The following is a 16,001-nucleotide window of genomic DNA, read 5'->3' as shown; positions in this document are numbered from 1 at the left end:
AGACTGACATGGGAGCAAGAAACATGTATGAAAATATCTTTTTCCATGCTGGAAAAAAATCTGTTGAGTATTTTTAGCTTTTTTTTTTCTCTCAAAACCACAACTGAAAAAAAATCCAGATGAGAATTAGTGGATTTCTAACACAGATGCTGAAATACTAAATAAGAAAAATTGTAATCTTCGCCACGGAAACCAATGGAGAACAGTTGTCATGGCAACGGTGGCCACTGGGGCTCACACAGGGTGGTCACCCAGCTCAGGAATGGCAAATGACCGTCTTATAAAGTGTTACTATGGCAGCCAAATTCGCCTTCCTCACACAGCTGGTTGTCAGCGCCTCAGGACCGGTTGTCAGGCAGACTGTATTGTGTCACGTCTCCTCACACAAAAACACAGGACACACATCTGCGGCGGCTCCTGGTCATGTGACACTGCCCCTTTCCTCCTCCTCCCACTCCTCGTCGTCCGTACGTGAGAACGTCACAGCCCAGGCCGTGAGCTGCCCGCCCAGCCGGTGTCTCCAGCAGCAGCTGCAGCCTGTACTGAGCTCGTATAGGAGAGCACGGGGAGCGGGGCATTGTGGGTAAGCGCTGGGAGCCGTTTCTCGTTCGCTTCCTGTGGAATTTTCCATTCGAAAGGGCGGGAAAGGGCAGTGGGCGGGGCTTGTTGGCCGCAGTGACAACAACATGGCCGTCCGAGTGTTTGATAGTGACAGACAGCACGGGCTTGTTGTTACCACTTCTTCCTTCTTGTGTGTGTGGTTTTTGTAGCAGTAATATCTGCAGAATGTACTATTTTTTCTAGGTGTTTCACACTACCTTAAAGGGATTATGTATAAAAGTGATAAAATACATAACAGTTTTTTTAGTCTCCACATGTGATTTTACCTCACATTTCTGACTTTTTCACTCCATCACCAAAAATGAGCAGCAAATCGAGCATTTGGCCTCACCGGTTGCACCGTATACGGGTATCTGAAATATTTTACTTTAACCCTTTAATGGCCGCCAATACCTCTTTTTACTGACCTGAGATCTAAGAGGATAGCCTCCCCATACAGGTGACACTGCAGCATCTGTCGGCTGGACACTATAGCTGACAACTTGCTGCATCTGCTTCGATCAGTGTTTGCACTGTCCATATGAGTAAATAGCGGCCTTACAATCTGTCGGCTGTTGTAATCTGTTCAGAAGTCAGCGACATTTAGGTGGTAAAAATACACTTTTTCATTCCTGTCATGCCACTTAGGCTAGGTTCACATTGCGTTAATGGGTTAACGCTAGCGGACTCCGTTACATGGTGAAATTGTCGCAATTAACGCCATGCAACGGATCCGTTAGCGCACCCATTGACAGCAATGTGCTAACGGATCTCTAGGGCATGCCATTTTTGGCATGCGCTTGCGATGTCCCGTTAGTTTCGGACGGACCGTGGACGCTGCTTGCAGCGTCCGAGGTCCGTTCCTCGCTAGCGCAGATTGGGTGTCTGCGCTAGCGGGATCGGCAAACGCGATCCCTTTTGAGACATTGCATTAGCGCAGTCCATAGCGCTGTGCGCTAAACGGACTGCCTTAATGCAATGTGAACCTAGCCTTAGCATTAATTCCTGAAAATCACCTGAAGGGTCAATAAACTATCTCACAGCAGTTTTCAATATATCAGAGGGTGCTGTTTTTAAAATGGCATAAGGGTATGTGCAAAAGCTGTGGATTTTGCTGCGGATCCGCAGCGTTTCCGCAGCTGCGGATCCGCAGCAGTTTCCCATGAGTCTACAGTACAATGTAAACCTATGGGAAACGAAATCCGCAGTGCACATGCTGCGGAAAAAAACGCGCGGAAACGCAGCGTTTTATTTTCCGCAGCATGTCAATTCTTTGTGCGGAATCCGCAGCGTTTTTACACCTGCTCCAATAGAAAACTGCAGATGTAAAACCGCAGCGGAATCCGCAATAGAAACCGCGATAAATCCGCAGGAAAAACAGTTGCGGTTTTGCACTGCGGATTTATCAAATCCGCTGCGGAAAAATCCGCAGAGGCGCTTTGTACGTGTGCACATACCCTTACTTGGGGTTTTCCAATATATGGGACCCGTAAAGGCACTTCAAACATGGATAGGTCCCTAAAAAATAAATTTTGTAAATTTCCTTGAAAAAAATCAAAAATTACTGCTACGTTATTAAACCTCCTGCTAACAAAATAAAATAGCATTTTACAAATGGTGCTTATGTAAAGTCGACATGTGGGAAATGTTATTGTTTTGCTGTGGTATAACTATCTGGATTAAAGGGATAATCATTCAAAGTTTGAAAATTGCTAATTTTTAAAAAATTTTCTCAAATTTCTGATATTTTTTATAAATAAACACAAAACATATCAACCTAAATTTATCATTATCATAAAGTATAATGTGTAACGAAAAAAACTATCTCAAAATCACTGGGATTTGTTGTAGCATTCCAGAGTTATTACCACATCGCATTCCTCATTTGCACCTTTTTGTTACAGTCATTTTTTTCTGTGTTTGCCTTGGTTTTTTGCTTTATGTTCGCCATGGCGTGCTAGGTTTGGGGTTTTCAGATATTTGCTGCTGAATTATCAGTCACACAAGTTGCAAAATGTTTATCGAAAATGTTCTCCAGTTCTTTCTGGGAGTGATGTCTGACATTTTTTAGCAAGAAGATGAGACATACATGGCACTCCAAATCTTTATTTAGGCAATCTAAAAAGTGAGACAGTGACATTTCGGCTCTTCAACATGGGCCTTCATCAAACACGGGGTTTTAACAATTCTCTCCATGTGCCAAGCCGCATGTCATCTCCCCATTCAGAAAGAATCTGGCTTGGCACATGAAGAGAGTCGTTAAAACGTGGTGGTGGCCTTTCATCTCAGCACATCCTGTCTGCTGAAAGCCCATATTATAAGGCTGAAACATGACTCACCTTTTGGATTGCCTGAATACAGATTTGGAGTGCCAAGTATCTCACGTCTTCTTCATATGCATAGGGTGGAACCCTTCTTGAGCACCAGATTTCTTTTCCTCAAGAGTCCCATACCTCTTGCTGAGTAGCAACATTTCTCCTTGCGGAGAGTGACATGTTTAGCATGCTGAGATGAGGAAACTTAAAGGGAACCTGTCACCCCCAAAATCGAAGGTGAGCTATGCCCACAGGCATCAGGGGCTTATCTACAGCATTCTGTAATGCTGTAGATAAGCCCCCGATGTAACTTGAAAGATAAGAAAAAGATGTTAGATTATACTCACCCAGGGGTGGTCCCGGTTCTGTTATGGTCCGATGGGCTTCGCTGTCCAGTTCGGGGCCTCCCGTCTTCTTACGATGAAGTCCTCTTCTTCTCTTCACGCTGCAGCTCTGGCGCAGGCGTACTTTGTCTGCCCTGTTGAGGGCAGAGCAAAGTACTGCAGTGCGCAGGAAAAGGTCAGAGAGGCCCGGCGCCTGCGCACTTCAGTACTGCAGGACGTCATCGTAAGAAGATGGGAGGCCCCGGACCGCGACACCTATCGGACCAGAACAGAACCGGGACCGCCCCTGGGTGAGTATAATCTAACCTCTTTTTCTCATCTTTCATGATATATCGGGGACTTATCTACAGCATTACAGAATGCTGTAGATAAGTCCCTGATGCCGGTGGGCTTAGCTCACCTTCGATTTTGGGGGTGACAGGTTCCCTTTAAAGCTGCAGTGCTTCCCTGGGAAATATGCAAATAGTCTCTTCAGAGAGGAAGAGGACCAGAATTCTAGTGCCACCTATTGGAAATAGCAATCCTAAATGTCAACCCTTTAACGAGCCTTTTCACATGACTTAGGATAAAAGCCAAACCAAAATCTCAATTTGCAGAACTGTGTTTCGGTGTACTTGCCCCTCGTCAGTGCAAAGTGTAAGATCTGGTTTGGCTGTGTGAGAAGCATCTGATCGTGATCCAAGGACGGGGTCACACTAGCGTAGAATACGAACGAGTGCTATGCGAGAAAACATCGCATAGCATTTGACTACTGTTAATCTATGGGGCAACTCCCATCAGCGTTTTTTTTTTCTCGTGCATATTTAGCGTGCAAGTGAAATTGCAGCATGCTGCGATTGTAGGCGTATATCGCCGAGTCTTGCCAATGCAAGCCTATGGGTGCAAGAAAAAAATCGGACACCACACTGACCATCAGTGTAGCTTGCGAGAAATACACTATCATTTTTCTAATTTCAGCCCATTGAGCCATAAAATTCAATGGGGAAAAGCAGTGAGAAATATAAAGCCATACGCATGTCATATGGATACATAGGTGCGAGAAAATCGCATTGCAAACGTATTACACACGGATGACTATACGGAGAACACTTGTGTGACTCTAAGCAGGGAGACTCGGACCAATTTTCCATGTGGTAAGTGTGACCCTGGTCTTATTAACACATCGTTATATGTGAACAGAGTTTAGTAAAAAACTATGGGTTTTTCTAATGGACACCGCTTCAGGAACTGCTCCTTCTTAAGGCTAGGTTCACATTGCGTTAATGGGTTAACGCTAGCGGACTCCGTTACATGGCGAAATTGTCGCAATTAACGCCATGCAACGGATCCGTTAGCGCACCCATTGACAGCAATGTGCTAACGGATCTCTAGCGCATCGCTAGCGCATGCCATTTTCGGCACGCGCTAGCGATGTCCCGTTAGTTTCGGACAGATCGCGGACGCTGCTTGCAGCGCTCGAGGTCCGTTCCTCGCTAGCGCAGATCGGGTATCTGTGCTAGCGGGATCGCCAAACGCGATCCCTTTTGGGACATTGCTTTAGCGCAATCCGCTAGCATATGCGCTAAACGGATTGCCCTAACGCAATGTGAACCTAGCCTTACGGAGTGTTTGGAGGAATTTTTCAGATTCCTGAAGAGGTTTTGTGTTTTCTCTATGATGCATTTTTGCAGCCTGGCTTGGAGCGTTTTCCATCAGGAGCTGCTTCATAGAGGTGACATGTTCTCACTTTTTCCAAACCAGGCGTTTTTTAGATCCTGAAACTGGAAAAAAAGCTCAAAAGACTGAACATAAGTGGTTTTACAATATATTAATAATTTCAAGCTTTTTGAGTGTTTTGTCAGGCGTCTTTTCTAGCAAACCTGCTCCTATAGACTCCTCAAAAAATTTCATGTGCACATATCATTTTAGGTATGTTCACGCTACATCTTTTTCAGGCTTTCAAAATGACCATTTTTCAGGCTGTAGTCTGTTCAGGAATCACTCCTTTTTCTGGCATTTTATAATTCAGAGTGTTTTTTGTTAGCATTTTTTTTAAATTATTGTTTCCTAAAGCTCTTTTTCGATGTTTCTTCCCTTTATTAGCATTTTTCTGACTTTTTTTAAAAAATTCATTAAGCAATAGATAAAATTTGCATGTTTTTTTATCAGAAAATACTTACAAAACACTCAAAAGACACCCGAGAATCTTCTGAGCATTTTTTGACACAGCGTGAATATGCCCTTACTCATTCGATTCCTGTCAGGTTTTTTTTCACGGACAGAACATGTACATATATTCTGTGAGGTTGTTCACATGTCTTTGTTTTCACAAGATGGAAATACCCCTCTAAAGTAAATGTCACTCTGGATCATTTCTTGCATTCCTATAAACTTTTCTCAATATATATCTTTTATTTGCAGGAAGGATGGATCAGTCTAGCCACAGTCTGGTTCTTCTCCAGCAACTGAACATGCAGCGAGAGTTTGGATTCCTCTGTGACTGCACAGTAGCCATCGGGGACGTGTATTTTAAAGCACACAGGGCTGTTCTTGCTGCCTTTTCCAACTATTTCAAGATGATCTTTATCCATCAGAGCAGGTGCTGAGGTTTATTTATGTTCCAAGTTTGATCTTATTTTGTTTTTGTTTTCTTCTACATTTCTTTAAGTCATTACATAAAGAGGTTTAAAAGCGGTGCAAAACTTAAGAGGTTGTCCAGGCTTTGGGTTCAAGTCTGGAGTGACTCTATGGGACTGCAGACTTGTTAATTCTCACAGTGCACACTGTCAGGATTCTCCAGTGTTGGCAGCGGTAGGTCATGTGACCATAATTATGCGATTTGCATATTTCCAGCCACATTCAGACTAGACATGTCAGGGTGCGCATGCCTACTTGGCACTGACCGTGAGTAAGCAAATCACATACACTCCCTGACAGAAGTTAGAAGTTATGTTGCTTATCCATGTTATGTAAATAAAAGCTTATAACCTGATGTTAAATTCATCCATTGGTTGTATAAATTATTCTTTTGACAGCTGAAACCCTCGGAAATGTGGTTTAGGTTAAGAAAATAAATTGGTATCAATGCAGAAATATTGATCAGTTAATGGATACAGAATGGTCAGATTTTGGCAAGACAAAAGTTTGGTCGCCTTGGTATATAATGCACCCAATCCTAGTTTACATCCTCACCTGTGCTCAGTAAATGATCGGTTAATTAGTGTGTGTATAAAAAGAAACCCAGCACCCCAGACCTTCACTTCAACTGCAACTTGAGCTCTGACAACATGCCAAAAATCCACTCTGCCACCAAAGTCTGGATTATCAAGAGGCTGAAGACTAGATCCACTACAGAGGTGGCTGGCACCTTTAATGTGTCTCAGCGTCAAGTACAAAGATTTAAAAAAATATTTGAAGAGACTGGAGATGTGTTTGACAAGCCCAGATCCGGCAGACCCCACCAGACAACTGCTAAGGAGGAACGTTTGTTGGTTAGAAAATCCAAAGCAAGTCCCTCTTCCACTGCAGCAGAGCTCCAACAGGCCTGGTCACCTCAAGTCCATGTGTCAACTAGAACAGTTTGTAGGATTCTGTCTCGAAATGGCCTCCATGGTTGAATCAGTGCCCAGAAGCCAGTGCTAAACAAAAGGCAAATAAAAAAACGTGTGGCATTTCCAAAGTCCGACAGCCTGCTAAACAGATGGATGCTGGAAAAGTGGCAGAAGGTGGATTTCTCTGATGAATCTTCAGTAGAATTACACCACAGCTGCCACAAATAGTAGGAGACCTACTGGAGCCCATATGGATTCAAAATACAACCAGAAAACAGTGAAATTTGTTGGTGGAAAGATCATTCAGTATGGGGGTGTGCGAAACATTTGCAAGGTGGAAGGCAATATCAATAGCCTAAAATATTAAGAAGTATTAGCTACCTCTTATATTCCAAATCATAAAAGGGGTCAAATTCTGCAGCAGGATGGTACTCCATCTTATAAATCCATCTCTACAACAAAGTTGCTCCAGGCAAAAAAGATCAAGGTGCTCAAGGACTGGCCAGCCCAGTCACCAGACATGAACATCATTGAGCATGTTTGGGGTAGGATGAAAGAGGAAGCTTGGAAGACAAAACCAAAGAATCTAGATGAACTCTGGGAGGCATGTAAGTCTGCATTCTTTGCTATTCCTGATGACATCATTAATAAATTGTATGACTCATTGTTGAACCTCATGGATGCAGTCCTTCAAGCTCATGGAAGCCACGCAAAATATTAAATATGACTCTAATAGCACCACTACTTCATTCACCAATGTTATGCAACATATATTTCTATTTTAAGTTAATTATTTGTTTGAATATCACATTACTTTCTGTGGGCAACAAAACTTTTGTCTTACCAAAATCTGACCATTCTGTGTCCATTAACCGATCAATATTTGTGCATTGATGCCAATTTATTTTCTTAACCTAAACCACATTTCGCAAGGTTTCAGCTTTCAAAAGAATAATTTATACAACCAATGGATGAATTTAACGTCAGGTTATAAGCTTTTATTTACATAACATGTATAAGCGACATAACTTCTGTCAGGGAGTGTAGTTGCAATTATGCACCTGCCTGCTCCCGACACCAGAGAATTGTGACAGCATTGCACTGAGCACCATGAGAAATCACTAGTTTGCAGTCATATAGAGTGATGCAGAATTGAGCCCCAAGCCAGGATAGCCCCTTTAACCCCTTCATGACCTTGGGTTTTTCCGTGTTCGTTTTTTGCTCCCCTTCTTCCCAGAGCCATAACTTTTTTATTTTTCCGTCAATATGGCCATGTGAGGGCTTATTTTTTGCGAAACAAGTGGTATTTTTGAACGACATCATTGGTTTTAGCATGTCGTGTACCAGAAAACAGGAAAAAAATTCCAAGTGCGGTGAAATTGCAAAAAAAGTGCAATCCCACACTTGTTTTTTACTTGGCTTTTTTACTAAGTTCACTAAATACTAAAACTGACTGGACATTATGCTTCTCCAGGTCAGTACGAGTTCATAGACACCAAACATGTCTAGGTTCTCTTTTATCTAAGTGGTGAAAAAAAAATTCCAAACTTTGCTTAAAAAAAAATTGCGCCATTTTCCGATACCCGTAGCGCCTCCATTTTTTACGATCTGGGGTCGGGTGAGGGCTTATTTTTTGCGTGCTGAGCTGGTGTTTTTAATGATAGCATTTTGGTGCAGATACGTTTTTTTGATCGCCCGTTATTGCATTTTAATGCAGTGTCGCGGCGACCAAAAAAAGCGTAATTCTGGTGTTTCAAATTTTTTTTCTCACTACGCCGTTTAGCGATCAGGTTAATCCTTTTTTTTATTGATAGATTGGGCGATTCTGAACGCGGCGATATTAAATATGTGTAGGTTTGATTTTTTTTTTATTGATTTATTTTGAATGGGGCAAAAGGGGGGTGATTTAAACTTTTATATATTTTTTATTTTTTTCACATTTTTTTTTTACTTTTTTTTTAAACTTTTGCCATGCTTCAATAGCCTCCATGGGAGTCTAGAAGCTGGCACCACTCGATCGGCTCTGCTACATAGCAGCGATCATCAGATCGCTGCTATGCAGCAGAAATGCAGGTGTGCTATGAGCGCTGACCACAGGGGGGCGCTCACAGCAGGCCGGCAACAGTAACTATAGAGGTCTCAAGGACCTCTATGGTTACAATGCAGAAGCATCGCTGACCCCCTGACATGTCCCGGTTTTGATGCGGGCTCACCGCTGGAGCCCTGCATCAAAGCGCGGTATCTGACCTCGGATGTACTATCCCGTCCGAGGTCAGAAAGAGGTTAAGGCATCGAAACACATTAGATAGCCAACTCTCCCGACTCCCCCATACACAGAAATTCACCTCTGTTCACAAAGAGAGCCGCTGCAAGACTCCTCTGGCGAATTATCTCCATAGAGCAGAAAGGGATCGGCCGTAGAAATTCATCAGGCCGGATCCTTCGTCCTGCCACATCATCTGTTAGGGGAGAGTTGGGAGGTCCTCATACACATTAGTTTGTCAGTCAATATCATCCGTATTTAGTTTAATCTGTACGAGGGGTTAGTATCACCTACCACCAGGCTTATTAAGCAGACGGTCGAAGGGTCTTTTCTAGGTTTTCAGGGCTAATTGCACTGGAGTTCCCTTCATAAGGAAACACCGGTGAACCAGTCAGAGGTGGGAGTTACATGTTTAGCTGTCATCATTCCAAAAGGATTAAATGACCAAAATCTGGCATTCCTCCAATCCTGGCTGTTAAAGCAGCACTTCAGCTGCCATTAGATAGGCCACCACCCAGTCCAGGGCGACACAAGACATCCATACAAGACATGGCACCCTGATGCTACAGCCGTATATTAGTTGCCATAAAAATACATATTGATGGTAGTAAAGGGATTAAGAAATATAACACATATTTCACTACTATCAAATTTTTTGATACTTTAAATTCCATAATATAAGATGGAATTAACGATGACTTAAAGGAGTTTTCAATATTTTTAAAGGAGCACAGACTTGTATAAAATAATAAATAAAGCAATACTTGCCATCACCGATACCTCGCCGCTCTTGTTCAAGCATTGTTCCTGATTTCTGCTGTCCTGTACTTACTGTTTGGTCCTGTTGCAACACGTTGGAAGTGAATATTAATGCCGGCTCAGCCACTTACTGTCCGTAGTGCTGACCTGCCTCAGCCATTGATTGGCATCTCTGCCAGTTTAATTTTGTCAAGACAGGACTCGGAAGTAAAGACTACGAGCGATAGGGTAAGAAATGGAATAGTGGGTGCAGAGGATCGGTGAGGGTGAGTATTACATCATTTATCATTATACAGCAGTCTGAGCCCTTATAGATACATATTTTTTGATGGACAATGCTTTTCTAGACTAGAAACCCCAGTTTCAAGTCACCATTAATAATAATAATAATAATAATAATAATTTTTATTTATATAGCGCCAACGAATTCCGCAGCACTTTACAATAAGCGGGGACATGTACAGACAATAAATTCAGTACAAGTTAAGACAATTTAAACAGTGACATTAGGGGTGAGGTCCCTGCTTGCAAGCTTACAATCTACAGGGAAATGGGGGGACACAATAGGTGAAAAGTGCTTGTTATTTCAGGTCTGGCAATTATAATAAATAGGGATTTTCATATAAAGCTGCATGATCCGGTCATCAGCCCGTGTGTTTAAGTGCAATAGTCAAGTACCAAGTGCAGTTATCGTGTGCATGGAGGGTGTGGAGACAGAAGAATAGTAGGGTGCAGATTCACATGCAGAGAATATTTGGAAGGAGGGAACAGGACAAAGTTAGTTTACTGAGTAGTTGATTTGGTAGGCTTGTTTGAAGAGATGGGTTTTTAAAGCGCGCTTGAATAGGTCGGGGCTAGGTATCAGTCTGATCGTCTGGGGAAGTGCATTCCAGAGAGCTGGCGCAGCACGAGAGAAGTCTTGGAGACGGAGGTGCGAGGTTCGGATTACGGGGGAAGTTAGTCTTAGGTAATTTGTAGAACGGAGGGCACATGTAGGGCGATAGACGGAGATGAGAGAGGAGATATAAGGCGGTGCAGAACTGTGGAGAGCTTTGTGGGTGAGAGAGATGAGTTTATACTGGACCCTGTAGCGAATGGGTAGCCAGTGTAATGACTGGCACAAGATGGAGGCATCAGTGAAGCGGCTGGACAGAAATATCACCATTCTAGTCGCCTTTTGGTTCTAAGGATTTGTTAATGTGAGTTTATTATTTTATTACCATTCACCTTTTTCCAATGTGTTTTTTCCCTTTTACAGTGAATGCATTAAGATTCAGCCAACTGACATCCAACCAGACATATTCAGCTACCTTTTACATGTCATGTACACAGGGAAGAGCCCCAAACAAAGTGTGGACCAGTACCGATTGGAGGAAGGAGTAAAATTTCTCCACGCTAATCTCTTCACAGCACCAACCAGCGAGCCAACAAAAGTGCTACCATCAGACGCCATACAGACATCTAACTTATATGGAATTCAGATATCAACGACCCAAAAAGCACCAAAAGAAAGTGCTCATCTGAGGAAGAACCAACCAAGTGCAACAAGACCGGTCCCACCAGGAGACCATCCACAGTTACAGTTGTCGCTTGCCATCGGACTAGAAGGCGTAGGTTCTGAAAAACAAAGTTCACATTTTGCGGGCCAGATCGGTGCCACGGTACAATCGATAGAAGACATCCAAAAAAGTGTGAGATCGATAAAACAGGAGACTGGCGACCTTGAAGATATAGGGTCTCCACACCAATCACTTCCTTCCCCAGAAGAGGTTGAACCAAATCTCATTACATCCAGCAACAGAGTATACTCCTGCCATTATTGTGGTGAGCACTTTGAGTCCCGTCTGATTTTGAGAGATCACTTACATATTCACGTATCTCAGTCACTCCCATTTGGGGTTCCAACATCAATCCTAGAGAGCGATGATTTAGGAGAGGTCCGTCCCATACTGGAAAACATTGACAATACTGATAGTTGCCGACTTGGTGCCTATCTTCTAAATAAAAGTGAGGAGCCACTTCTAAACACAGGCCACACAGAACAGCTCCAACTCAATCAATTATCTTTTCTCACGAAAGACACAGATCCTATAGAACTAAACTTCTCATTTTTACATAAAAGAAAGTACAGTTGTAAGGTGTGCGGACATAGATTTTCCAGACGGAGCCAATTGGCGGAGCACGTATACACGCATAAAACAAAGTCGTCACACAAGCACCAGAGAATCGGGAATCAGATCGAGCAGAACTTGCACAGCTACTGTAGTAACATTTCTGATATCAGCCAGAAAGATTCGGATCCGCTGCTAGACCCTCCTGAGTTCTTCGAAGAGGAAGAGCCCACAGATTCACAGGAAAATGTGGAATCTGTCCTTGTAGAATAAGATATATGTGCGTGTTTTCCTTGAAGAAATCTATCAATATTTCCAGGACAAAATGATTTTACTTGAAAGAGAGAACCATTTTTCCTATATGGTCTAAATATATATATATATATATATATATATATATATATACACAAAATAGAAATTGGTTTAGATTACTTGTTCCACAATTAGATTTTACTTTTCTCTGTTAGATTGCGCAAAACTTAGCATTTTGTTTTCATTGGAATCACTTAAAGAGAGTAAATCACCTACGGTATGTTTGTTTTTACTAATTCAGATACTAATACATAACAATTTTCCAAACAGTTTTTTTTTAAATTTTCTTAAAGTGTTTTTGCCCGCCAAAAATCAAGTTACCTAGGGGATAACTTTCTGATCTCTGGGGGTCTGGCCATACCAAGACGGGGCATTGTAGACTGTTTTTTTGAGCCAGACATTTATAGGACTACCGTAAAGAGCAGTTCCATAGACAATGGAGCGGAGGATGACCGTGCGCACCTCCACCAATCCCTTTCTCAGGACTCCAGAGCCCTGATGTCGAGATCACACTGATCAATAGGTTATCCCGCATCCTTTATTTTTTGGGAATAACCCTTTTAGTAGAGATTTTTTTTTAATCGTCACTATGGAGGCACTGTTAACAGAATCCAGAGATATTCTTTATGGAAGCCACTTGGATGTTATGTGGACTTAGTAAGAGGGAATCCAGAAGAAGCTTCAAAATTTGATTTCATGTAAAAAAAATGATGTTTCTTCTGACTTAGCAAAATACATTAATATTTAATTGTTGGGGAATCCCTTAAATATGTTTTTGACACTATGCTTGTTTATGGTAGGAAGCAAAACTAGAGACATAGGGTTGCTTCTGTAGAAAGGTTGTCACTTCAAGACATCACAGATAAAACGACTCGAGTTGGGACTCCTTTCTGTTCTTGAACAAATCGCAAGAAGCACTGTGACTATTTATCACTTTGTTTCCCTTTTACGTAAGTTTATATATTGCAGGCATTTTCTGCTCTGGATTTTACAGCTAATATGAGATGAGTTCATGACAACATTTTGTCAATTTTACTCTTGCATTGCCTATTATTCTTGCATGCTATTAATTCTTTAGAAAGTTTCTTCTATATGTTATTCATTTTTTTAAAAACCCCATCCAAACATCTTGTACAGTTATTTGCTGCAGATTTTTAGTACAAAATCTCTGAAAATCTGTAGTAATTCAATAGTGTGTTAATTCACCCATAGACATTTTCCAGATGGACCAACATAGTCAGATTTGTCACTGTGTGAAGCAGTACTGTTTTATTTTAGTTTAGATTTTTTTATTTTTTATAAATATCCTATTTCCTTACAAACAGTGTTTCCTACTTAAGCAGTACGGTAGGCTCTGTCCCCGTTTGCACAATGGATATCAATCAAAATTTCCATCAAGCTTGACAGTAATTTTTATTATACAAGCTGCACTGTCTGCAGAGCCATTCTTGATGTCAAACATACAGAAATCCCTCTAGTGCCCATTAAAGGCTATGGACAACTTTGAGATGGGAAGTAAATAATATTTTCATTTGTTAGTGGTCACCTTGAACTAAGTTTCAGTTTGCAATCTAAACTCCTTTGTTCATTTTCAAACCCCCTGATATGCAGTTTAAAGCCAGATCAAAGTTTCAGATTTTTCTTTTATGGGAGTGTCTCTTCCAGGAATATAGGCTGGATGTGAAGTCTGTGTGTATCCTGTTTTTATTAGTACAGATATCAGCACAGCTTCTATCCTGCACTCATTTCCTCCTCATTTATGGTACTCCTTATCTATAGCCTGTGTTCTTTGCTCTCCCTGAGACCGTATGGGCTTTGTCCCCTCTCTAGATCTGCATACAACCACCTCATCTGGACATTGAATCCAGAGGCATTATCTATATGGCTGGTGATCTTCAGCACTTTAGTTACTATTGTCTCTGGATGGCTTGATGGATTTAGTACTTTGGGATAAGCTGCTGTAGTCGTTGTCTATCCTTAGACATCTATGGTCTATTATTTTAGGTTATTAATATGGTTAGCGCCCTATGTGTGTGACTGCTGTGTGAGTATAAGAAGTACCTCCTTGGACAAGGCATTCCAGAATAGAAATGAACCTAACCTGGTATATACAAGGTAATGGGACAAGGGATTCGTCCTGCCATGTAGCCTGGGTGTACTTTGATAAATATGGCATTTCCTGTATGTAATATAGTATATCTGTATTCCTGAGTTATTGCTGAAACTATATGTATGATCATAACAACATGTATTCCTTGTTTCTAGTTACCAATATATGTTTCTACAAATATTTCCTGTTAAACTAGTAATATGTTTGTTACAATGATTTGAAGTCTTGTGAAAATCTCAAATATACTGTGATGGGCACCTGAAATAAGTGTTGTGTATTGATTATCGAGCTATATTCTTTGACCCCCTAAATATAGAGAGTGCAGCAAGATTTCTGACTTGTTGGTGAACAACGATAAAGGCAGATAATCTTTTGGCTGACAGGTATATAATGTGTATGACCACTTTAAAAGAGTTTTTCAATTCCCCCCCAAAAAAAGTCTGCCTCTCCTCGCCAAGCTCATTGGTTGCATTGTAAACCTTAAATTACATTTCCCAATATGCCTTGCAATAATGAGAGTAGTCTTTTCTTCCTTCACCCTCCCTAAAACCTATTTTGTTCATCTATCGCCTCTGTAGAGGGTTTACTAATCAGTAACCCAGTAATATAGATGGAAAAAACATCTTTCCACACAGTGCAATGTGAAGTCCTGGTTTGATATATTCCTAGAAGGTGCTAGTCCATCCAGTGATTGCGACAATGTAGAACAGGAGGGGAGGATGAAGCTCTGCATAAACTTCCAGTAAATAAAATTAAAAAAATTCTGAAATGAAAAACATGATTAACTCCTTACCGACATCGGGCACAATAGTACGCCAATGTCGGACTCCCTTTGATGTGGGCTCTGGCTGTGAGCCCACATCTTTCCGAGCACATGTCAGCTGACATGTGCTCACAATAGCCACGGGTGGAATCACGATCCACCCGCGGCTATTAACTAGTTAAATGCCGCTGTCAAACTCTGACAGCGGCATTTAAATCGCACTTCCGGCCATCAGGCTGGAAATACGCACACCGGTGACCCCCGTCACGTGATCGCGGGTCACTGGTGTGTTGGCATGACAACCTGAGGTTTCCTGGAGGCCTCTATGGTTCTCAGTGCCGGCTTGCTGTGAGCGCCACCTAGTGGTCCCCGCTCATAGCAGGTCAGTAAATCTACTATATAGAGGTGATCTGAACAACGCCTCTAAGTAGCAGAGCCAATCGGCTTGTGGCAGCTTCTAGTCTCCTATGGAGACTATTGAAGCATGCCAAAAGTAAAAAAATAAAATTTCAAAATATAAAAGTTCAAATCACCCCCCTTTCACCCTATTCAAAATCTAATACGTATATAAAGCTGAGTGTGTGTGTATGTATGTGTGTATGTCCGGGATTGGCATCTGCATCGTCGCAGCTACAGCCACAAAATTTTGCACAGTCAGACGTCTGGACCACGAGAGAGTCATAGGCTATGTTGTGAGGCGAAATTTTAACCCTGTCCATTCCAATTCACCAAACAATTTTGCCCCTATCTACATAATGGTGAAAAAGTGAAAGGAAAAGTGTTGGAGGCAAATTGACAGCTGCCAGATGTGAACAAGGGGGACTTAAAGAATGAGAGCGATGGGGCCAAAGAGTATATACCATACAGTTGCTAAGGTGGGGCCCTGACATGGGA

At 41.9% G+C, this 16,001-nt stretch overlaps 1 protein-coding gene across 1 annotated transcript; it reads left to right on the top strand.

Moving 5' to 3' along the window:
- The first annotated feature begins 434 nt into the window (after nucleotides 1–434).
- Nucleotides 435–14,633, top strand: ZBTB25 (zinc finger and BTB domain containing 25). The gene is made up of 3 exons (XM_069733981.1): nucleotides 435–583; nucleotides 5,660–5,837; nucleotides 11,070–14,633. Exons 2-3 carry the CDS (start codon nucleotides 5,665–5,667, stop codon nucleotides 12,193–12,195), a joined length of 1,299 nt encoding a protein of 432 aa, XP_069590082.1. The 5' UTR covers nucleotides 435–583; nucleotides 5,660–5,664; the 3' UTR covers nucleotides 12,196–14,633.
- Nucleotides 14,634–16,001: the final 1,368 nt, after the last annotated feature.

Source organism: Ranitomeya imitator, chromosome 1 (assembly GCF_032444005.1).
Source record: "Ranitomeya imitator isolate aRanImi1 chromosome 1, aRanImi1.pri, whole genome shotgun sequence".
NCBI lineage: Eukaryota > Metazoa > Chordata > Amphibia > Anura > Dendrobatidae > Ranitomeya > Ranitomeya imitator.
The sequence above is the reverse complement of the archived record's forward strand: the minus strand, read 5'-3'. Positions and strand labels throughout refer to the sequence as shown.